This window comes from Doryrhamphus excisus, chromosome 7 (genome assembly GCF_030265055.1).
Source record: "Doryrhamphus excisus isolate RoL2022-K1 chromosome 7, RoL_Dexc_1.0, whole genome shotgun sequence".
Classification (NCBI taxonomy): Eukaryota; Metazoa; Chordata; class Actinopteri; order Syngnathiformes; family Syngnathidae; genus Doryrhamphus; species Doryrhamphus excisus.
In genome coordinates this window covers 12,137,425-12,161,490 of record NC_080472.1, presented here as the reverse complement: position 1 = coordinate 12,161,490, position 24,066 = coordinate 12,137,425, and the positions used below count along the sequence as shown (strand labels likewise).

General features: G+C 43.8%; 2 protein-coding genes and 1 long non-coding RNA gene across 5 annotated transcripts; all 3 read right to left on the bottom strand.

The window, feature by feature from the left end:
* Positions 1-1,674: 1,674 nt before the first annotated feature.
* On the bottom strand, positions 1,675-9,101 carry ap5s1 (adaptor related protein complex 5 subunit sigma 1). Of its 2 annotated transcripts, none has more exons than XM_058077671.1 (4): positions 8,692-9,098; positions 8,027-8,318; positions 6,773-6,942; positions 1,675-1,967 (listed from the first exon to the last, which is right to left on the bottom strand). In XM_058077671.1, exons 1-3 carry the CDS (start codon positions 8,874-8,876, stop codon positions 6,814-6,816), a joined length of 606 nt encoding a protein of 201 aa, XP_057933654.1. In that variant the 5' UTR covers positions 8,877-9,098; the 3' UTR covers positions 1,675-1,967; positions 6,773-6,813. The 2 variants fall into 2 exon arrangements, with proteins under 2 accessions (XP_057933654.1, XP_057933655.1); XM_058077672.1 differs by lacking the exon at positions 1,675-1,967 and adding an exon at positions 1,994-3,652 and having other exon boundaries at positions 8,692-9,101.
* Positions 9,102-10,083: 982 nt separating this feature from the next.
* LOC131132388 (uncharacterized) lies at positions 10,084-10,503 on the bottom strand. Its single transcript, XR_009130361.1, has 3 exons — positions 10,465-10,503; positions 10,291-10,347; positions 10,084-10,209 (listed from the first exon to the last, which is right to left on the bottom strand). It is a non-coding gene; the product is annotated as an uncharacterized LOC131132388 (long non-coding RNA).
* Positions 10,504-14,882: 4,379 nt separating this feature from the next.
* On the bottom strand, positions 14,883-23,799 carry cdc25b (cell division cycle 25B). 2 transcript variants are annotated; one of them, XM_058077540.1, is made up of 15 exons: positions 23,216-23,763; positions 23,048-23,130; positions 22,736-22,787; positions 21,578-21,616; positions 21,434-21,467; positions 20,597-20,731; positions 20,398-20,517; positions 20,107-20,220; positions 19,943-20,020; positions 19,451-19,639; positions 19,258-19,356; positions 19,118-19,180; positions 18,864-18,962; positions 17,120-17,365; positions 14,883-15,666 (listed from the first exon to the last, which is right to left on the bottom strand). In XM_058077540.1, exons 1-15 carry the CDS (start codon positions 23,422-23,424, stop codon positions 15,526-15,528), a joined length of 1,701 nt encoding a protein of 566 aa, XP_057933523.1. In that variant the 5' UTR covers positions 23,425-23,763; the 3' UTR covers positions 14,883-15,525. The 2 variants fall into 2 exon arrangements, with proteins under 2 accessions (XP_057933523.1, XP_057933524.1); XM_058077541.1 differs by lacking the exon at positions 17,120-17,365 and having other exon boundaries at positions 23,216-23,799.
* Between the last annotated feature and the right edge of the window lie 267 nt (positions 23,800-24,066).

Here is a 24,066-nt window from a genome sequence, read left to right as displayed (position 1 = left end):
GTGATGTCAGGCCGCCCCTTGTGCTGGGGACCGGGGATGTCGGGCTGCCCTTTGTGCTGGGGACCGGGGTTGTCAGGCCGCCCCTTGTGCTGGGGACGGGTGATGTCGGGTCGCCCCTTGTGCTGGTAACCGAGGATGTCGGGCCGCCCCTGGTCCACGCTGATCAGTCTGAAGGGTTGGCTACTGCAAATGCAGTTATATAGATAATGTAGATAATAAAAGATAATGTAACATACAGGTATTGTATTCCTCATACACACCTCATAATATTAATGCACCACCAAGTCAGTTGTGGTAAGTGCGTATGAGGTGTGTAACGGTGCCATCTACTGTACGCAGCTGTAATGACAAGCTAGACAGACAGTCCCATTATAATGTGTTTAAAGCTCCAAATGTCAAAAAAGAAAAAACGTTAGCACCAAATCTATGTGTGGTAATGCAAATGTATTGTTCAGGGCCGTGAACTCTGCCCAGCAACAAGTGACCACAAGTGAGAAGAAGAAAAGCTGCTCTTTAAAGCAGGATGGAAATTGTGTCCGAGGTTAAACAAAGAGCATCATGAATGTTTCATGCTATATGACAATATGCATATGTGTTTATGCATTTACTTGTGGCAGGCTGGAACCTCCGAACACCGAACGCAGCGTGTGCGCTAATGAAGTCCTGTGGTGCATCCGGAATCGGCGTGCGGCATAACTAATTGTTGTGGACTCTGCAAAGACGCTATTAGCAGGCGGAAAAAGACGTTGTGTAATTTATGTGAGGTTGCGGTGGGTGCCGCCCGCAGGCCCGCTGCATTAAAATCCACGTCTAAAAGTGCCTAGCTGGAGAAGAAGCCTCACGCTTCCCGTTTTCCCTTGTCCTGCTCGGCCTTGCTCGCTGGGGATTCCACACAAATGAATAATACATTTCGCCCATTTAATTTGGAAAGCAGCCGTAATGAGGCACTTTTGCTCTGTGTTTGCCTCCGCCCGGGCCTCTGGCATGCCATAAAGCGCCACGTGACGCCGGCTGACTTGATGCGGTTAAATAGACTGTGCTAAAGCGACAAGTTGGGCCCGAGACGCCAGACGCGTTTACGTTGGAGGGGGTCGCAAATTGACTGAAAGATCATCAAGCGCTAACAAACTTTGCTTTCACGCATAACAAAGACTGCGGCGTTTGTAATTAAGCATTCTAATTACATAATAGCTCATCACGGTGCGGCCGCCGCATTAAACGTTTGCTCGGGCGAGCCGTTGAGTCAACAACAGTTAACCGAGCAGCACAATGTAACCATTTAACTTTAACCTTAGTAATAAATAAGCCAAGTACATCAAGCGTACACAGCGGTCGAGCGGTTAGCGTGCAGGTCACACAGCAAGGAGACCCGAGTTCAATTCCACCCTGTGTGGAGAATACAACACTGGTCGCTAGGTGTCAGTAAAACAACATTGATGCTACACTAGCCACTGCAGGAAGTACGCTGTCAAGAAAAAAAAACAAGTAACAAGTAACAAGGTTAATATGAGTGTAAAGGTGACTATAGGGGTGTTATTTCATGTCTAGAGAGCTCTAATACTGTTAAAAACATATTTAGGAAGTGGTAAACAGGTTTTCTATTCTCTAACGCGATATTCCATTTATAAAAGGAGGAAGCCTATTTCACAGAAATTCACTTATCACAGGCATACCTGGAAGAAATTAACCGTGATAAACGAGGGATTAAAGTATATTTTAATAAATGAAACAAGGTCATCATTTGAGTGAAATAAGCGGGAGAGCAGTTCCATCCTCTTCCACTAATCCGGGTCTCAGTAGGGAAGTCCAGACTTCGGGGCTCCTTGGTGCGTGTCCTCATCCTCGGTCCGCCCCCGGGACCTTCTCCCAGCTGGGCATGCCCGGGACACCTCACCAAGGAGGCACCGGGAGGCATCCAGACCGTCTCAAGTGGCTCCTCTCAATGTGAAGGAGCAGCGGCTCTGCTCCTTAAAAAAAAAAAAAAAAAACATTTTTTAATTTGTGCAATAAAAAGCCAAGCAATGAAGAAAACAAAATGACAAAAAAGCTTTTAATCAAGCGGGGAAGGTCATTTGCATGAGGTCTAAGAGTGACAAAGAGCGCGTACTGCGGTCCAGGGCCTGGCTGGACGTGGTTCTTAAAGCTCAGAGGCGTGCAGACAAGGAAGGCTACGGTCCATTAACGCACGCCACCTCAGCGCCGTTTCACCATAAATGCTAATTTACTGTGAGGCGGGCGGAGGTTGTAACATTTTACAGCCGGCACTCTCAACAAATATGATCTGGTTTGAGAGGATGATGATGGTGTTTGACCACAGGACAATCGTAAGACGCGTACGCCATGTGGATATGCATATACGATAATATACAAGAATAAAAACACGCCACAGAAGGCAAACAGCGCCTTCTTTCTGCTCTTTTCTTGGCCAATTAAAAACAAATAGGGTATAAAAGTAAAGTTTGTTTGGTTGCAGGGAATCGACTATTTGAGGGCTGCGACGGATGCCTTTGGGAATAAATGGATTTAAAAAGTGGAAATGTAAGATGAGAGAAGCTAAAAGAGCTACTTCCTGTGCTGTGTAATTAGCTGCATTACAACAGAGAAGCGACAACAATATTAAAGGCACATTATGTAACTGAAAGGCATTAATTCATTCATTTTCTACCGCTTTTTCCTCACGAGGGTCACGGGGGTGCTGGAGCCTATCCCAGCTGTCTTCGGGCGTGAGGCGGGGTGATTGGCCAGCCAATCACAGGGCACATATAGACAAACAACCATTCACACTCACATTCATACCTATGGACAATTTGGAGTAGCTAATTAACCTAGCATGTTTTTGGAATGTGGGAGGAAACCGGAGAAACCCACACAGACATGGCTGAGGGTGGAATTGAACCCTGGTCTCCTAGCTGTGAGGTCTGCGCGCTAACCACGAGACCACTGTGCCACCCACTGAAAGACATATCACAATATGGCCATGATGGCTTGTATTAAGAGGAATGTTGCATGAAAGTATGAAAGATGCGGACATTGTTGACATTAACGGCGCTCACCGCCGAGCATCCCTTTGCTTTCCGATTTAGTGAAAAATAATGTGAGACGTGAGCGCATCAAGTGCGGCGGCGAGGAGGTATTTCACAGCTAACGCTCCACTACGGAGCTCCAGTGGCCTCACATTGAAATTCAGACCTTGTCCCAGCTGGGGAGCCAGCACATTTCCCCCACATTGGTACAATAGACGTCTAATGATGCGGGAGAAGGAGAAATATTAGCCTGAAAAGTCCTTAAAGTGAGCGTATTCAATGACCACTCGGCACATTTGAGAGAAAAATGTTTTTTTCTTCTTTTGTTGGAGCTTCAGGCTGATGCTGCTGCTGCTGCAAGGAGGGAAGACGGGATGGAGATGGACTGTGACATTGTCGGCTCTGGACCCATCATCCCTCTCAGGAGGAGGGGACGTGAGGGCGGGGCGGTAAAGAAGCCCTGTCCACCCTTAAATGTTTTTGGAGAATCTACAAAAAATGTTTTGTGAGGCTGAAGGTGTGCCAGATCCAATCAGGGGCACCCTTGATGCTCCATCTCATCTTCTTTGCTTTGCACCACAGCGCTACCGACTATCCAGCTCTGCTCTTGTTGCTTTGGCAGAAGATTCCTAAAAACAGCAGAGCACTCCTGTCATTTTGGAGTGTTTGCAGTACTAGGTCCTCAAAAACTTCCATCAGACAGGCTATCATTAAAAACAGCAGTGCATCCCTATCGTACAGAGAATCTTTGATCAGAATCTTTTAAAAACAGCCAAGCGTTCCTGTTATACACAGGATCTTTGACATTTCTGCAGCAGATCCCTAAAAACAGCAGAGTGTACCTTTCATATGGAGGATCTTTGACTGGTATATTTGTAGTGCATTCTTAAAAACTGCAGAGCTCCTGTCATATGTGGGATCTTTGAGGAGCAACTTTGCAGTAGATGCACAAAAACAGCCAAACGTTCCTGTTATACAGAGGATCTTTGATATTTCTGCAGCAGATCCCTAAAAACAGCAGGGTGCACCTTTCGTATCTAGGATCTTTGACTGGTACATTTGTGGTGCATTCTTAAAAACTGCAAAGCTCCTGTCAAATGTCGGATCTTTGAGGAGCTACTTTCAGTAGATGCACAAAAACAGCAGAGCACTCCTGTCATATGTCAGATGTTTGACTGGCATTTTTTGCTGTCACTCTTCAAAAACAGCAGAGCACTCCTGTCATTTTGGAGTGTTTGCAGTAGGTCCTCAAAAACGTCCATCAGACAGGCAATCATTAAAAACAGCAGTGCATCCCTGTCATACAGAGAATCTTTGATCAGAATCTTTAAAAACAGCCAAGCGTTCCTGTTATACACAGGATCTTTGACATTTCTGCAGCAGATGCCTAAAAACAGCAGAGTGCACCTTTCCTATCGTACAGAGAATCTTTGATCAGAATCTTTTAAAAACAGCCAAGCGTTCCTGTTATACACAGGATCTTTGACATTTCTGCAGCAGATCCCTAAAAACAGCAGAGTGTACCTTTCATATGGAGGATCTTTGACTGGTATATTTGTAGTGCATTCTTAAAAACTGCAGAGCTCCTGTCATATGTGGGATCTTTGAGGAGCAACTTTGCAGTAGATGCACAAAAACAGCCAAACGTTCCTGTTATACAGAGGATCTTTGATATTTCTGCAGCAGATCCCTAAAAACAGCAGAGTGCACCTTTCGTATCTAGGATCTTTGACTGGTACATTTGTGGTGCATTCTTAAAAACTGCAAAGCTCCTGTCAAATGTCGGATCTTTGAGGAGCTACTTTCAGTAGATGCACAAAAACAGCAGAGCACTCCTGTCATATGTCAGATGTTTGACTGGCATTTTTTGCTGTCACTCTTCAAAAACAGCAGAGCACTCCTGTCATTTTGGAGTGTTTGCAGTAGGTCCTCAAAAACGTCCATCAGACAGGCAATCATTAAAAACAGCAGTGCATCCCTGTCATACAGAGAATCTTTGATCAGAATCTTTAAAAACAGCCAAGCGTTCCTGTTATACACAGGATCTTTGACATTTCTGCAGCAGATGCCTAAAAACAGCAGAGTGCACCTTTCCTATCGGAGATATTTGACTGGTATATTTGTGGTACATTCTTAAAAACTGCAGAGCTCCTGTCATATGTCGGATCTTTGACAAGCAACTTTGCAGTAGACAGCAGTTTGCTGTCACTCTTCAAAAACAGCAGAGCACACCTGTCATTTTGGAGTGTTTGCAGTAGGTCCTCAAAACTCTTTGACGGATCTTTGACGAGCAACTTTGCAGTAGATGCACAAAAACAGCCAAGCGTTCCTGTTGTACACAGGATCTTTGACATTTGTGCAGCAGATCCCTAAAGATAGCAGAGTGCACCTTTCCTATCGAGGATCTTTGACTGGTATATTTGTAGTGCATTCTTAAAAACTGCAGAGCTCCTGTCATATGTCGGATCTTTGACTAGGAACTTTGCAGTAGATGCACAAAAACAGCAGAGCGCTCCTGTCATATGTCGGATCTTTGACTGGCATTTTTTGCTGACACTGTTCAAAAACAGCAGTGCACCCCTGTCAATTTGGAGTGTTTGCAGTAGGTCCTCAAAGATCTTTGACGGATCTTTGACGAGCAACTTTGCAGTAGATGCACAAAAACAGCAGAGCACTCCTGTCATATGTCGGATCTTTGACTGGCATTTTTTGCAGTCACTCTTCAAAAACAGCAGACCACTGTGGTCAAATAGAGGATCTTTGACTAGCATTTCTGGCAGTCGATGCTCACAAACGGCGACCCTGTCACACAAGTGATGTTATTGTAGTAAATCCTTAAAAAAAAGCAAAGCACTCCCCGTCATATTGAGGGTCTTTGACCTAAAAATTATTACCTCGGAACCCCAATGAAGAAGAATATAGACAGGAAGTGACACATGAAGAACGAATTAAGTGTCACCATATGCCTCCTCCCTTGTTAGCAAGGTTAAAATTTCTCCTATGAACAATGCTTAACTTCTTTTTGCACTTGTATGACACGCGCTTAATAAAGCTTTTCCAATAGCGACAAAAACAACTTCCCAGTCTTCTCATCCAAGTTGTGCCATGCAGGATGCTGCAGTGTCACGGAGAAGAAGGGCGGAGCGAGGGAAGCAGAAGTGTGATTTTAATCTGCGCTTGACAGCCGCTCATCCGTTTAATCTAAACAGCTGTTGACAAAACAACAACTTCCTGCGGCGCGAGTCATTAATCGGACGTAATTACAAACCGCACATGAAAACTGTTTATTTGATGTCGGCAAGCTTCACTTCCGACTGTTTGCAAGTCACAGCAAAGCATTTAGTCGATGATTTTTATTTATTTTTTGGATACATTTGTCAGCTCTCAACCTGGATGGCGACACGCTGCCCTCTAGCGGCCAAACCCTGCATTGCTGCATAAATAGACCTTTCATAATTGATCATTTGGGGATGATTACTGTCATTTAAAATAATGATTATGTTTCAGTGGTTTTGTTGTTAATAATAATGATTATTATACATAAGTGAATATTTTTTAAGTTGAAATATAAGCTGATTTGTTTTTAATGTGGGAAACTTAGACACACGGTCTTGCTGCATCATCAGGTTGCTTCCGATTTCATCACGTTATCTTTGTTTACCGTCCAAAGACAGATTGGCAGTTATATATTAAAACAGTCAGCATTGAAATGTTATGCTAACCCTATGTTCTATGCATAGAGTCCTGACCTGCAGCACCATGGCGGCACCACGCCAGCCAATCAGCACGCTCATTTGTTCATGTCGGCCACCACGTCCTTCTCCAGACTCTGAGCAAAGCGGTGGTTGAGGAAGAGTAGCTGGCCGTGAGGAAGCAGGCGGCTAAGGAGAACGTCGATGCGGTTGCTCTTCAGCAGCACCTGAACAAGGTGAAATAAGAGGTTTTAGGTTTAATTCCCGCATGATATGCGAACAATATTAAAAGCTCCCCTTCTTGATGATGTTCTTACCTTTAAATGTCCCAAACGTGAGACCTACCATGACGTCATGAAGGAAAGACCTCCTTTCTCACAGACATCATACAGTTTCTGGTCTGGGCCTAGCTAAATGAGCCCAACTATAGTACACCCCCTCACCCCACTTTGTAAATTAGCAGGCTTTGCCACACATCTTAAACCAAAGCTCTGCATCATCTAATTCAGGGGTCTCAAACACGCGGCCCGCGGGCCGAATGTGGCCCGCCGGACACTAGTTTGAGGCCCCCGCCTTAATATGAAAGTTTAATGTTTTTATATGGATGCTGTATGGTATCATGTACCCAGAAAAAATTATTACGTTTGATTCATGTTCATGTTAAAGGTTAAATAACTGTTAATAGTTATCCTCCCTTTCCGTGTGGAAGTGGTAAGTTTATGGCTATTTAAGTTTAAAGGAAATAACTTGAAGGCTACCATTTTGGTCGCTAGCTCTCTCGTTTGCGAGTTAGCATGTGTCTCAAGACCCTGCAGTTGCGCAATATGTTGTAAATAAAGAGTATAAATGTGACTATAGTCGTGTTTTGTCATGTCTACAGGGCTCTAATAATGCTTTGTTCATTTTAATCTGAAAAAAATCATTTGTCTATCCACCAACTATATGTGGTTTCTTAAGTTTTTATTATTTGCCATTTTATTATTATTATTATATTTATTTATTACTGATTGATTGATTTTCTTTATTCTTGATTTGTTTATTTATTTTTCATCTTATTTTCTGCAGAAAAATAAAAATGAAGATATTTGAGAACAGTGGAATGTTTTTTCAGAGCTTTTATTGTAGAAAATCGGAACCAAAGCACTGAAAAAGTTTGTATATTTTTCTGTTTTTAATAAATGCGGTTTTGGTTTTTTTTTGGAAAACCTGATGCGGCCCAGCCTTGCCCAGACCCTAGCTCCAGTGGCCCCCAGGTAAATTGAGTTTGAGACCCCTGATCTAATTGGACCGTAGAGGTGCGCCCGCCCTCACCTCGCTGCCTTGGCCCAACAAGTGCAGATGCTCCAGGCAGTGTCTGATCAGGTTCCGGAGGGTTCCCTCCGCCAGAATGAGGTTCTCGTAGGGTTCGCACACCATCACAAACCCCAAACTTTGCACGGCAATCCACAGTGCGCTCATCTCCTCGGAAAAGGGGTCTCCGGACCGGAGCCGCACCACGCCGCTGTTGGCCTCCTGCAGGGCCAAAGCCTCCTCCCCAGGTAGCGCCTCCATCAGAGGACGCCCGGAAGCTTCCCGGGACATGGAGACGGCACTGTGCACCTGCCTGGACCAGACAAGACATTTCATCAGCCAACAATTTAAAAGAAAACTGCACTTGTGCTAAAGTTTTGCCAATCATCTAAGATCCTAATGTCAGACATGAACACAAGTGACGTCATAATGTATTTTATATTTATGTGAATTGTGTTTTTAATATGCAGGAGTAACGGGTACATGACTTCCACTCGGGTATCTGAAGGGTCACTCAAGTGTGGGACCCACCACCCTAGCTGCCCTGATTGGTTGCTAGTAAGTCTATGATCTGAAAAATGCTGTAGCACATTCACTACTAATATTAATGAATACTAATATTTTGACCTTAATTCTGCTTTAACACGGACCAAAAATGTTCAGGTCCACTCCAAGGACCAACCTACCGAGCCACCACGGCGAGCTTCTCAGCCGAGAGAAGTCGCCTCTGCTTCGGGTTGAGCTGCTGCTGCTCCTCGCCATGAAATACAGCCTCGTCCGGTCCGAAGACGCGGGAGTAAAGAACCCTGCTCTCCCCTGGAGCGAGGGCGGTGATCGGGCACACGGTGTGGATGATGAAACAACGAACCATGCTAGTTTGAGAAGTCTGGCTAGTCTGTTTATCCGCTGTGCCGATTGACTTCCGGGATTTTGGTCACATGACCGGCTTGTCTTGTTGCTATGTGTAATTTAAGCCACCAGATGACGCCCAGGAGACAGCGAATGTAACCTGGGAAGTCATTTACCACTAAAATATTATACTGTAGTCTAGAAAAATCCACTAAAAGTTAAAAAAAAGTGCTAGTAAAAATTACTTTTAAGGAGGAGGGGCTCATAGTGAAAACTTTAAATCAGATTACGCAGGTGATTAATAGTTTGAGAAGTCTGGCTAGTCTGTTTATCCGCTGTGCCGATTGACTTCCGGGATTTTGGTCACATGATCGGCTTGTCTTGTTGCTATGTGTAATTTAAGCCACCAGATGTCGCCCAGGGGACAGTTAATGTTTCATGGGAAGTCATTTAACCACTAAAATATTATCCTCTAGTCTAGAAAAAACTACTAAAAGTGCTAGTAAAATTACTTTTAAGGGGGAGGGGCTCATAGTGAAAACTTCAAATAATATTGCAGAGGTGATTAATAAAAAATGATTGTGTATTTTGTGTGCTGATGGCCATGGGAAAGAAACAAGTGGTTCATGCATGTCTTTGTTTCCATTGTGTGTGTGTGTAAAGTAGTCAGCTGCCATGCTAACAGCTGCGGCTCACACTTGTTGTCTCGAAGCAGGAGCTGCAGTGACTCAAGAAAACACACGGTCTGATCTGGGCCCCGTTTCACAAAGCAGGTTTAGTGAAAACTCTGAGTATGTTAACCCTGAAATGAGGGAAACTCTGAGTTTTCCATTTCACAAAGGGAGGTAAGTCAAACCAGAGACAGAGGAGTAACTCCAGCCTGTTTCACAGAGAGAGGTAACTTAACCTCGGTGTCAGTTACTATGGCAACAGACTCTGTGAACATAACCTGGTCGGGACCAGGTTTTCTTCAATGAACCTCGAGTTTCTTTCTGTCTCCGCCCTCTTACGCTACACACGGTGTGATTCATTCATTGTCGCGCGTGTTTAAAGCCAGTTTGGTCGTTTTTCATAATCACCATCACCAACAGCAGTAAAATAAACAGAAAGACAAAAAATTTTCATTTGGTCTTCTTTATTTCCTACAAATAAGAAAAAAAATGGTTTCTTACTTTTTAATTGTTACAATCATCAACACAATTCACCTATGACCATGCACCCACCTCTAGCTTGTGTTTTAATAATTCAATTTCCAGATCCGTTTTAGTTATCTGGCGGTCCAGCAGCACCATTTCTTTTTCTGTTTTTTGTACTGTTTTTAATAAATGCACTTTGTAGATTTCTTTTAGTGGTAGCTGGGAACACATAAGGATGACATTATACAGTTGCACATGAATTCCACTGAATTAACCTCTGGAATTTACTGAATATCTCACTGTGTCAATCTGTGCTGTGGAGGTTGAGGGACCCTCTTCCTGCTGCCCAGCCATGCTCTGTTAAAATGGATAAGAATCCGTTAATACTTCAGTGTAGGCTAAAAGTCACTATAATCCACAAAAGCATGTAAAGACATGTGAATGGAGAGGAAATCAGTAACATCAAGATTTTACCTCTGTAGACCTCTCAGGCTCCCTCTCAGACACCACAGAGAAGGCAGCTTTCTTCATCATCCTGTTTAGAGTGTTGTGTTTCACTATGCTATACTTTAAATATGGCATAATCTCTGGACTATTGGCTACTTACAGTTAAAGTGGCACATGGATCCACTAGACCAAGTACGCCTTCAGAATCTGTTGAGACAAAAGAAAAACACATGAAAGGGAAATTAACATTGAACTATAGGCCCAAAAGAAGTTTGAGGCCTAGGCCTATTGCATCTTATCAAGGCTGGTGGCTCCTGTGTAATCATGTCCGAGGATGAGGTTCCTCCAGGGATCCCCTCTGCGACTGGCCTCCCGACAGTCTGACTCATGGCCAGCTCCTCTGCCTCGGTCAGACGTGGTGGGGGTGGTCATCCGCCAGTTTTGCGGGCATCTGCCCGCTTTCTGTTGGCTGAGTAGAAGTTAGATGTTGCTTTTCATATGTCCGATTTAACTGTATACAGGCGAGGACATTTATGTGTGTGAAAACAATATTATGTTGGAGATAATGCACACTGAAACAGCCGCTGAATGATATTTAGTGGTAAACATGATTAAAAAGAGGCACCCTGACTGTTATGCTGAGGGCTTACCTGTTTGAACAATATTTTTATATTTCATCTTCAGCTGCTTCCACGTTCTTTTTTTGCCGGTGGGATTACATCTAAGTGAGATAAATTGTAGCTGTAACACCATTCTACTTGTTTGCATCTGTAGCGTAATATTATTGTGATTGCATAAATGTATATAATAAATGTAAACTTACGCATTGACTCGAGCAGTAATCTTCTCCCACGCCGACTCGCGTTCTTTCGCTGCTGCAGCCGTGTTGCTTTTCTTTTTAAAAACGCTTTCAATGTTGCTTTTCTTTTTAAAAACGCTTTCAAATTCGCCGTATGACCGCATTAATATATCCAGTTCCAGAGGACTGAAATATGACGATCTTTTCTTATCACTCGTTGCCATGGTGAATCGAGGGAACGGGGCTCCATTGATCAGGGCTTTTTAAAGTCGTGGTGCACGCGCTTAACTCAGAGTGAACAAACTCTGTGTTGATTGAACCAAATGAAATCACCTGTTCTGAAACCCGTAACTCAGAGTTTCCTGTCTCAGAGTAGATCAACTCAGAGTTCAGGGTTAGACTCAAGAGTTGGTTGAACCTGCTTCGTGAAACGGGGCCCTGTTAACATTATCACAGCTGTCGTGTTGACCTCTGACCCTCTGCTCGGCGGTGCAGCTCAGCACAGACACACTCCTAATTGTTGTGTATTTTCATACTCTATTTATATTTCATATGTGTTTAATTTTACTTTATGTAAAAAAAAAAAAAAAAACATAAAGAGAAAGAAATCCTTTTAGCTTCTGCGTGAAAATGACAACTGGTGCAGATGAGTCACGTTTCCTCTGAAGAATAAGAGGAAACATGTGACATGCTCTGACCAATCATGCTGCAGCCCGCCTCTTTCAAAGAACAACAAGGCAATTCCCTTTTTGTCACACAGCTGTGCCTGAGCACATGGAAGTAAGGGACTACGCTCTGTTGAGTCAGACAGGAAGTTCAACTTTCTAACGCTAAAACACGATTGGCCAGCCACACCTCAGCACACGTCTTTGTTTACAGCCATCATTTTAGCGCCAACTGGTCTGCGTTGATCTCCAGACAAGCTAGAACTGAATGGCCTTCATGGGGACATTTTTTAGAGTCAACACGCCTGCTGCTTCCATGTAGAACTGAACAAGGTCAGGTTCTGGAACACTGGAACACTATCACAGGTTAAAGTTCTAGAATGGGCACATCTATATGTGAGCGTTGTAGACCCTAGAACTGAAACCGTGGGTTCTCAGTTCTTGGTTCTTTGAGGCACAAAGTCTAAAGGTTCCATAAAGTTCTAGATGCAAGAGTACATCTGGAACTTCAACCTCTGATACTGCCGGCTGTTTAAACTTTAAACTTGTACATTTGTTTATAAAAGCAGTATCAGAGGTTCAAGTTCTAGATGTACTCTTGCATCTAGAACTTTATGGAGACTGTTCTAGAATTTACAGTTCTGCTGTCAAATGTTAAAGTTCTAGAACCGTGAGACTACTGTGTCTACCAGTGATTACAGTTCTTGGTGTCACTTCTTGGTTCTTTGATGCACAAAGGCTAAGGTTCCATAAAGTTCTAGATGCAAGAGTACATCTAGAACTTCAACCTTTGATACTGCCGGCTGTTTAAACTTTTAACTTGTACATTTGTTTATAAAAGCAGTATCAGAGGTTGAAGTTCTAGATGTACTCTTGCATCTAGAACTTTATGGAGACTGTTCTAGAATTTACAGTTCTGCTGTCAAATGTTAAAGTTCTAGAACCGTGAGACAGTTCTTGGTGTCACTTCTTGGTTCTTTGAGGCACAAAGTCTAAGGTTCCATAAAGTTCTAGATGCAAGAGTACATCTGGAACTTGAACCTCTGATAGTGCTTTTGAAAACAAATGTACAAGTTAAAAGTTCAAACAGCCGGCAGTATCAGAGGTTGAAGTTCTAAATGTACTCTTACATCTAGAACTTTATGGAACCTTTAGACTTTGTGCCTCAAAGAACCAAGAACTGTAATCACCAAGAACTGTAATCACTGGTAGACACAGCAGTCCCCCGGTTCTAGAACTTTAACATTTGACAGCGGAAGTGTAAATTCTAGAACAGTCTCCTTCTTGATGCAAGAGTACCTCTGGAACTTTAACCTCTGATACTGCCTGTACGTCAATTCTAGAACTTTGACCTTGGAGATGTAATAGTAGTCACATCTTGAACTTTAACTGCAGAGATGTGAAAGAGCTAAACTCTAGAACGGTCTAGAACAGTAATCTCAGAGGTTGTTGTGTGACCAACGATACAGTTCCAAATGGAGACACAAAGGCTAAAGTTCCAGAATGGGGGGTTCTAGATGCGAGGACTCACATCTTAGCCTCTGAGATGTGAGGTCCAAGACTCTAGAACTGTAATCCCTGGGACTTCTGTGTCCAACAACGAGATGTGCGAGTTGGAGACACAAAGGTTCAAGTTCCAGAATGTGAAGTTCTGGATGCGGGTGTACTTGCTTCTAGAACCTTAAACCTATGATACTGCCTGCTGTTTAAAACTTCAGATGTTTAAGTACTAGATTTGCAAGTTTTAGACAGACAGTATCAGAGGTGAAAGTTCTAGAATGGAGTACTCACATGTAGAATGTTTAGCTCTGACACACTCCCATTTACATTTTCAGAGTGGAAAAATCTAGAATGAGCTGTTCCAGCTGTGTGAGTTCTCAACTCAAAAACTGTCATCTCTAGAATAATACGGTTCTCCATACAGGTCTACGTTTCTAGAATGTCTCACATCTACAACTTGAATGATGCAAAACTCCTCGCCTCTAGAATCTCTGGGACTGCCATGTGAACCAACGTTTGAAGTTCTAGATGTGAGTGTTCTAGGCTGAGAGTGGAAAACTTCCTCCGCATCTACAGTGCAAGTTCTAGAAGTCAAGCTTCTAGAACTGTAGTCTATGGGACTTCAGGCATGTAAATAAAAATAGTGAGGGAAAGCTTCATGAAGACTAGAAGCTGAAACTTGATTTGAGTTTGTGTAAGTTCCCGTTAGAACTTGAAGCAAAGAGGCGGGTCCTGGTTGTCAAAGCTGCTGGGAATCTGGCAAAGAGCCAGGAGGGAGGGAGGGAAGCAGGGAGGGAGGGAGGGGGGCGTTGTCATTCTCCCATACAGCAACAAGCTCACGTGTTTATTACATGTGACTTCCTGTCCCGCCTCCTGTTGAACTCCAGTCAGGACATGACATCCAGAGGGAGGAATGTGTGTGTGTGTGTGTGTGTGTGGGGGGGGGGGGGGGGGGGGGGGCACGTGCCTTGGCTGAGGCCACTCCCAAGGTCGCTTTGAGAGGGAGAATTTGAACAAACCGGCGCCATCCGCCAGCTCACGTGAAGGCGGAATGAAGCATTTTGGCCGCATGACTTTTATTACAACCCATGATGTGCTTACTTTAGGCCACGCCCACCTGAAGCGAAACAAAACATATGGTTATATTTAGCACTAAAGTGCTGCTTGTCACGTTAATACCACAAACACATTCCTCCTGGGTGTGACGCGTTTATGCAGAGGACTAAGATCGGTTAGATCTACACGAGACATTCAATGTTGGGACGGGAATAGGAAATCATGTAAATAGTGCATAAAACACCCATCAGCCCCACAAAATAGTCCTTTGTTCCTGGAAAGTCAAGTTAAATTCTGAGCTGTTCCATCAATTAATGACCAAACCTTTGAGAATCCGTGTAAATAAACCAATAAACAAAGTGAAAGGCCTCAAATGCCCTTTAGAGAACTCCATATAATCCCCACCATAAATCAGACATGATGCAGTCATTGAACACACCTTGCATTTTTATTCAGCTGCTCTCCCGAGAACCGTGTGCCAAAAGCACTCGACAAAATCACACATTTTGGCCGACATGTTTAGTCTCATTGTGGAGGGAAAAACAAAAAGGAAAACGTCCTCCAACACGCTTTGCTGTACTGCAGGACGCCAACAAATCTCACTGCAGGCTGCTTTGGCGTCTGTGTGCTTTTAACCAGACCATTAGCACAAAAATATGGTGCAGGTGATCACAGATGAGCGACTGGGGTGAGGGGTCAAATAAAATAAAAATATAAAACCCACACTTAAAATTTAGTTGGTTTTTGATTTTTGTAATGCAGAAATCAAAGCCAATAAGAAGATACTAAACACGTATATATAAAAGGCAGTATTCATAAAAGAAAAGCACTTTTCTTTATTTAGGTGGTTGCATTAAGTGCTAGTCAGGGTGGTGGGGGGTGGGGTGTGGCAGGGCGGTGCTGGGTCCTGAGACATACGTATTTATGTACGGAACACTGATGACAAACAAGTTGTTTCAAGTTTAGAAAAGCTTATTGCGGCTGTGAACGCCTCGTTCAGTGTGCTGCTGTGAATGGGAGGAACCGAATTTGCATTAAAACTAACCAACATTTAGGGGGGGGGGGGGCTCACAGCTTCTTCAGCCGACTGTACATGTCTCGCTTGCTGCGCTCGTCGGCCCACGAGCGGCTCTTCAAGCGGAACTTCCTCAGGTCCTCACGGAAGTCCTCGTCCATCATGGGCCGGTAGCACTCGGGCTCACATTGCGTCTGCAGGGCGACATACACACTCAATGCACAACATGTTTACCACTAAAAGGTGAAGGTTTGGCATTTGTTGGAGGGGGTCACACCACCAGATGAGCCCAAAAAGACTCACCCAATTTTACATTGAACGTGATTCAGATTACAATTGAGTGCATCCCATAATCAGTTCCCAGTTCCACATGTCCAAAAGGAGTAGGAAAAAGCAAAGCTTATTAAATCCTATCCCTCCATCTGGTACTTTTACAATGACTAACTGTTACATTTGTTCACTTCCTGCTTTCCATAATACAGTTTAAGGTTTTTTTTGTTTTGTTTTTTTTTTAATTAATGCACCTCGTACCGAAGTATGGGGTGATATGAGCATCCAATGCACATAATGGGTACCATAGTAAGTGTCAATATAGTGATATATATAGCACATCATGACTGGTTCAAGACTCTTCATCCTTGTATTTAGCAAACATCAACTGCTTGTATTGTTTCTTGAATTGGCTCATCGTTGTGCATTGTTTGATTTCCTTACTCAATCCATTCCATAGTTTGATTCCACATACTGAAATGCTATGACTAGCATAACGTAGTCCTAGCATAGAAGTGTTTCAAATGTACTTCTTCCCTGAGATCATATTTCTCCACATTTGTTCACTTCCTGCTTTCCTAATGTGATTTAAGTTTTTTTTTTTACTTTATTTTATCAATTTTTATTTATTTATCTATGTATATTATAATTTTTAACTTTGTTTTTTTTACTGAAATGCTATGGCTTTTTTTTTTTTTAAACGTAGTCCTAGCATACAAGTGTTTAAAATGTACTTCTTCCCTGAGATCATATTTCTCCTCTCTTGTAGAGAAGCATTGGATGACATTTTTAGCTAATTGGTTATTTTTAGCCTTATGCATTATTTTAGCTGTTTGAAGATGAACTATATCAGCAAGTTGAAGTATTTGTGATTTTAGAAATAAGGAGTTAGTATGTTCTCTGTAGGCGGCATTGTGAATTATCCTTACCGACCTTTTTTGCAGTACATTTAGCGAGTGAAGATTGCTTTTATAGTTATTAGCCCATATTTCCACACAATAAGTAAGATATGGTAGAACCAGAGAGCAATAAAGAGTGTGGAGTGATTTCTGATTGAGAACAAATTTTGCTTCGTTCAATATTGAAATATTTCTGGCCACCTTATGTTGTATATTTGTCATATGAGGTTTCCAGCTCATATTTTCATCTATTGTGATCCCCAGAAGACATTTTTTTTTTACAAGTCTGTAGCACTGATGTAGGCGTACGGACCACAGCAATGGGCCGTATCGCATCTTTAGGTTTGGTTTCCACTGTTTAAAGATCTTCGTCTGCTCTACAGCAACCAAAAAGGTAACGCTTGCCAACATCTCAGCTTTCAATTTCATCGCTACTGAATTTGACGGCTTCGGTGGAAACTGGCCTATAAAGACCAACCTGGAAAAGCGGGAAGAATTCCTTGTAGCCTCCTTTCAGGATGTAGAGTTCCGGGTAGTGGAGTTTGGGATAGTCGTTCATGGTGCGGTCCTGTTCCCGCACAAAGCGGCACATCCGTGGCCCACGTTCCGAGGAGAATTCGCAGTGGAAGATGATGATGACGCGCTTGTCTGGGCAGGACGGGACTATGGGTGCCCGCAGAAGGAAATCCTGCACCTGGTTCTCCAGGTACAGGTTCAGGGCACCCTGAAAGGCAGGGAGAAATCGATTTTACAGAAAACAATAAAACAAAACACATTCCCAACGATTACTGGACACCAAATAAGCGAGAGCTGAATTGAAACGATAACATCCACGGTGCAGAATGTCTGCTTAAGCAGAAATGCTAACGAAATGATGAGGCAAGGACATCTCACCACATTACGTTTTTTAATGTGATTAATTCAGGGTAACGTTAACCTATGTTGGCATAACTTTTTTCATCAGGATGGTTGTGTACTACACATCAAACACAAATTGTTTGAATTTGGCAAGTGTATATAGATTTTGAAATGCCGCAAACTGCAAAACTTTGCTTTCTCTCGAGTCACTGTCTCCCTTTTCTTCATTGCCAGTCCAACACATGCCAATTAAATCAAATGTTTACAAATACATTTCTGGGGGTCACAATAGATGAAAATATGAGCTGGAAACCTCATATTACAAATATACAACATAAGGTGTCCAGAAATATTTCAATATTGAACAAAGCAAAATCTGTTCTCAATCAGAAATCACTCCACACTCTTTATTGCTCTCTGGTTCTACCATATCTTACTTATTGTGGAAATATGGGCTAATAACTATAAAAGCAATCTTCACTATCTAAATGTACTGCAAAAAAGGTCAGTAAGGATAATTCATAATGCCGCCTACAGAGAACATACTAACTCCTCATTTCTAAAATCACAAATACTTCAACTTGCTGATATAGTTCATCTTCAAACAGCTAAAATAATGCATAAGGCTAAAAATAAGCAATTAGCTAAAAATGTCATCCAATACTTCTCTACAAGAGAGGAGAAATATGATCTCAGGGAAGAAGTACATTTGAAACACTTCTATGCTAGGACTACGTTATGCTAGCCATAGCATTTCAGTATGTGGAATCAAACTATGGAATGGATTGAGTAAGGAAATCAAACAATGCACAACGATGAGCCAATTCAAGAAACAATACAAGCAGTTGATGTTTGCTAAATACAAGGATGAAGAGTCTTGAACCAGTCATGATGTGCTATATATATCACTATATTGACATGCACTATGGTACCCATTATGGCATTGGATGCTCATATCACCGAGTACTTCCGTACTAGGTGCATTATTAATGAAATAATAATTTAAAAAAACTATTATGGAAAGCAGGAAGTGAACAAATGTAACAGTTAGTGATTGTACAAGTACCAGATGGAGGGGTAGGATTTAATAAGCTTTGCTTCTTCCTACTCCTTTTGGACATGTGGAACTGGGAACTGATTATGGGATGCACTCAATTGTAATCTGATGCATGTTCAAATGTAATTAAACCATTACCAAGTTAGAATGTATAGATGATTGTGGAAAACAATGGTGGAGCTTCCAATTGGACACAATTCACTGCAGGTGGTTGCGGTGCACGCTGCATACTTATAGATGTGAATATTTATCTGCATATATATTAATTCTGAGGTATGGAATACAGATTTCCAACAAGTCCACTCACCTTGATGTGTCCTCCATCGTACTCGTAGGGGTAGCGGCAGTCGATGACGAGGACACGCTCTACAACGTGATCAAACTTGCCTGTCAGAGCCGAGACCACCTATGGATGACACACCAGGTTTATTCAATGTGGGAAAACAAAATGGCTGATGAAAACATGTCAGGTTTTTTGAAGAATTTGTATTTTAAAAAAAACAAAGCCAAGGGCTTTTGAAAACCAAGGTTCCACCGTACAAGAATTAATATTGAACTCACCGTGTCGGACGTAACATATTTGAGGTCTTGATGTCTGCCGTCCACTGTTGGCAGTGCAAAGGGCTAAACACACAGACAAGGATAAGATTAAAAAGTCCTCTTCACATCAGAAACAATTGAGCATCGGCATTGCTGCTTACTTTGGTAAAGTCTCCAATGAGCTCCACAGACCCGTCGATGTCCAGCACTTTATCTATCTCCATCTGGCAGGACATGGACCTCTGCAGCTGCAGGCAGGCCTGCAAAGCCAACAAGATTACTTCCACACACACACACACACACACAACAGGAAGCCCTACAAGCATGTACACCCACACGTTAGACCCGACTCACCACTTTGGGGGAGTGGGCATCTGGGCCAGGCCCAGAGACCTCAGACCCTGCCAGGCTGCGGCGTCGCTTCACCCGCACGGGTGTGTTTTCGTCTCTGGTGCAATCGGGACGCTTCCCGGAGGTGCGGACCACTGGGCTGGGCATGGACGGGGAGCGGAATAGGTTCCGGGGTCGACAGCGGATCACAGGCTGAAGAAGATGACAAATTTAAAAACGAGAAGAGTCGGGTGAATTGTTCCAACCTTGTACCATACAAATGACCAAACGGGTATGATTATCAAGCGTAATGACTCCATTTTTAGTATTTACAACAACAAAATCGTGCAGTGAAAAGGGACTAAAGAAGTAAAGACTTCATTGGATCAGTAGAGGTCACTACAACTAATTTGCTGCATTTCGGGGCTTCCATAGAAACAAACACGTACAAAGGAACATTTTCCAAGTTAGATATTGCAATATAAACTAGAGTAACATGGTTGAAGAAGGCCCTACCGCATCATCTCCCGTGGTGTCGGCCACTAGGGGCGCTGTAAGCAGACTGGCCATTCCCGTGGGCATGTCGGAGGTGTTCTGTGTGGTACGGGCGGCAGACTCAGCAAGCTCACGGGTGACGCATTCAGTCCATTAAAAAAGGAAAAAAGGAAAGGCGGCCCCACCTCCATGTCATCCAGCACATCCAGGAAGCCGTCGTCATCATCATCGTCGTCGTCGAGTGCGGAAGTGAGGGAGGAACGTCTGAGGAACAAGGGGCTGGTGTCGTTGGACTCCAGCTGCAGCAACAATAGCAAAGATGAAATTAGCATCATCAAAAATGCCAAATAAAAGCCGAGTGGGAAATGGCTGATCTGTGGCCCATCGTGTGTGCAGGTTGTTAGACAAACGCAACAATCCCCCTTTCCAGTCTCCTGCACTTGATGGGAAGGTTCCAGCCTCGCATGTGTACATACCATGAGGGCCGGCGCGGAGCTGGGGCGGTGGGCAAAGGCGTCCTTCGACAGCCCGCTGTTGAAGGAGCGCAGGCGGCTGCGGGCCACGGGCTCGGTCGGCTTCTTGAACTCAAAGCACTCCTGACGACACAGAGCCGATGGTTAGCGATGTCTGAGGCCATGAACATCGCCATGGTGACAATGAGGACCGGAGACTGACCTGGGCGATATTCTCCTTGTTCGATTGAGAGGCGGTGGCTGGGTCGATATCGGAGGGCTGTTGGCCGAATATTCCGTAGCGATCAGGGTCGGTTTCTTGTCCTTTCAGGGACGGGCTGAAGCACAGGAGCTGCAACTGCAGGAAACAAAGTCAGCGGGGGCTGCCTGCATATCTTTACACTACCCCTGGGGTGTCCAAGGTGTGGCCTCAAGGCCATTATCTGTCTGCAGCTTACTTTTTATTGGTCCTTGGCAAATTATAAAGTTGATTCAGTTTGTAAAAAGGCTAAATAACAAGAAACTATTAAAAGGCAAAGCTTTGTTTTGTTATTATTGGTTATTAATATGAAGACTTCATTTGGCCTATTTTTGTTCTTAACGATTACAATGTGACACGGGCCAAGAAAAAAACCGCACGGACCACAAATGGCCCCTAGGCCATAGCGTGACGCCAACTCTGAGCAACAACAGCCCTCGTTAACTATTCTTCTGGCCGCAAACTAATTATAATTAGAGAGAATAGGAGTTTGATTGATTGCACCTAGAACCAGTTTTTCCCCCATAGTGTGCACCTTAGAACATATTTTAAAAGATTATGGAACTTCTGCCCCTCCCCCTCCTCACCCCCAGCAACCTAATGCCACAAATACATTGAAGTCCTGTGACAAACAGAGCGGTTAATTCATTTAGTGGGGAGTCTATGGACTACTGGGACTGTTGCCCCCCGCCCCCCCGTGACCTGGGTCAGCGGAAAACAATGAATGGGCGGAGCTAGTTGACCGATTTGTAGAGATCGATTGTTGGCGTTGGCTCTGGAGAGACAACCTTGAGCGCTTACCGGTAAGGAGTTGTTTCGTCGAATGGGCATCTTGCTGTGAAGAGGGGGAAGCAGAGAAGAGTCAGCGTGGTTTCGGTTTGAGCAGTGAAAACGCTCCCCGGGGAAGGGCGCTAAACAAACAGGTTATCAAGAAAGGCAGCCTACTCGTTGAGTCGACTGGACTGTTGGATGGCCTTCTCGAACCTGAATCAGAGGAAAAGAAAAGAGGTTACATTTGGAACAAAAACTAAATGAGGTAAAACAGTTTGGGTGACACGTGAAGGACATAAGGGGGGGGGGGGGGTTCTACCAAAGAAAGTGGCCTCCTGAGTGGCTGGTCAGGAGGAAGTTGCGGTGGTTCCACCTGTATGCTAAACAAAGATGGAGGAAGGGCCGATGCACACCAGCTAATCCTCCATATGCCTGCTGAAACCCTCGCCGCCAAGCTCTGCAGCTTGCAAGGGCCCTTTGTTTGTCAAGGGGGGAGTGTGTCCCATTCAATGCAGGTCGAATGAAGGAAGGGGGGGCACATGTCTGGGGGTGCCCTCATTTCAATTGCTGGCGCAGCGAGAAGAAAAAAACCTCCATCCCTCCTCCCATTGAAGAAATAACGCATAGGAAGAGTGTGCCAAGAGACAGGAGGGGGTGTGCTAGGCATTAAACCGCAGCACAGTGGAATGAATGCCCCCCCCCCCCCACCCGCACCTTCAAACCAGACAGCTGTAAGCGAGGTGACTGAGGTCCTGATGACCAAATGCTGGTGTAAAGGAACTCGCACATCAGTTGGCAGCAGATGTCTGCAGAGGACCTGGAAGGCCACCCAGGATCAGGAGACCACCACCAAGTGGTCAAAGTGACATTTAAATTAAACTTTTAAAATATGCTCAAAGACAGACTTTAAAGCCTTGAAAAGATGTACACATTCTGCATGTCACGGACATTTTTTAACACCAAAGCGGTGGCGTTTTATGAAAATATTCATGTTATAAATCGGCAAAACGTACACCTGAAAGCAGCAAAGCGTCTTTCAGGGTTAAAATGCGCATGTTGGCTGGTCTGCTTTATAATTAAAACTAGTAAAAAGGTAACCGATGGAACAACCAACCATGTCTTTTAGTATTTAAAAAAAACTGACAAAGCTATGGAAAGTCAATTCTAACTAATCTGAGGGGGGGATTAGAAAGCCAAATTTTAATCCTACGCATGAGAAACTGATGAGCTCAGCAGAACCCACCAAAGGTGTTTGGCGGGGGTGTTGGAAGATGTGTGTACAGAAGCAAACTGATTGATAAGAACAGATGCAGGCAAGACAGTTTAACATACGAGTCCTCCATTTCCAGAGCATCCATGGGGCTGATGGAATCCACACTAAGGCCTGAAGGACAGAACGGATATCACAAATCAGTGCTCAGTACATTTAAAAAGGATGCAAACTTTTCTATATATGTGAAAGGACTTTATCTCTAGCTTCGTGTGGTTGAATGTGAACTGAGCACACAACAGAAAACAGACACTAAAAACTGCATTCTAAACTAAACCATAAACTGACGTCATGATGTGTAAGGGGGGGTGAGTGATGCATGTATTCTTATTACTGGCTTATGTTAAGCAGACAAAAGCTTCTCTGGGACTCACCAGAATCACAGGAGCCGTCTGAGGCAAAGGAGGCAACCTTCTCCAGGGGAGCATGCTTCCTCCTCTTCGGTGTATCACACTGGCTGTGGACAGGAAACAACACCAGCCCGTTAGTGTCCTTACTCGTTACCCATGCATGTGTGTGGAAAAAAAATCAATTTAAAATACCTTCCAAGTCTTATTAATTTGTTCATGTCCATGGCCAGATTGGTGACGGGCGAGAGAACAGTCGCGGGTCCAGGGGAGAGGAGGTTCCTGCAGTGGGCCGGCTGGATGCTCATATCCGGCAAAGACATACTGGAAAGCCCGGGGATGTCGTCGGGCCTGTTTGACGTACCGGCGCCAACGGGACTGATTCCGCCTAAAATGTTGTCCATTTCTCAATTGTCTTCAATTCCGTCGACACCTCAAGTTGCCTTAATTGGGTGGTTTTGTTTGGAATTTGGTGTCTGGCGGAGGGGGACGCCAATCAGCTAACCAAGCTAAACATTTAGCTCACTGCGAAAGTTACGTAAACATGCCCAAACAAGACTGTCACTATGTGGAATTTCCTGAGGAGGATTAAATGTAAAATGAAGCCGTGTGCTGCTGATAAATCCGCATAGTGTTGGGTGTCGGAGTGCAACGGCACTGACCGGTACCCCTCTGACAGTCTCCGCTTTCTGAGGGAGAAGAAAGACTCGATCCCTTTATGTTCAAAATACAGGACCCAGAGCGGCAATCTTTGAACCAATCAGCAGCGGGTTTGGGTCACAGTGGCCAATCGGCGTAGAGAACGACAGGCACGTGTTAGACTCCCCGGATATGACGCAATGTTTAAATTTTCATCTTCCTCCAACGTTGTTCGTCATACAATAATTGTTGTACAGTATTTGCTAGTTTTTCTAGTTTTACTAGGTCCGACCGAGTATTCCAAATATCCGACAATGTACAATAATTTCACCCCTTAAGTAGACGATCATTAGCAAACACACACGGGCAGTGCTTTTCCAACAGTGGGCTGTTATTTTATTTCACGG

Excerpts from the sequence above, each read along its gene's own strand:
- ap5s1 (XM_058077672.1), bottom strand. The coding sequence starts at position 8,876 with ATGGTTCGTTGTTTCATCATCCACACCGTGTGCCCGATCACCGCCCTC. Across the intron at positions 8,319-8,691 it reads AAGCTCGCCGTGGTGGCTCG|GCAGGTGCACAGTGCCGTCT; the intron begins GTAGGTTGGTCC and ends TGTCTGGTCCAG. Across the intron at positions 6,943-8,026 it reads TGTTGGGCCAAGGCAGCGAG|GTGCTGCTGAAGAGCAACCG; the intron begins GTGAGGGCGGGC and ends CACCTTGTTCAG.
- cdc25b (XM_058077540.1), bottom strand. The coding sequence starts at position 23,424 with ATGGACAACATTTTAGGCGGAATCAGTCCCGTTGGCGCCGGTACGTCA. Across the intron at positions 23,131-23,215 it reads AAATTAATAAGACTTGGAAG|CCAGTGTGATACACCGAAGA; the intron begins GTATTTTAAATT and ends TCCTGTCCACAG. Across the intron at positions 19,640-19,942 it reads ACACCACGGGAGATGATGCG|CCTGTGATCCGCTGTCGACC; the intron begins GTAGGGCCTTCT and ends CATCTTCTTCAG.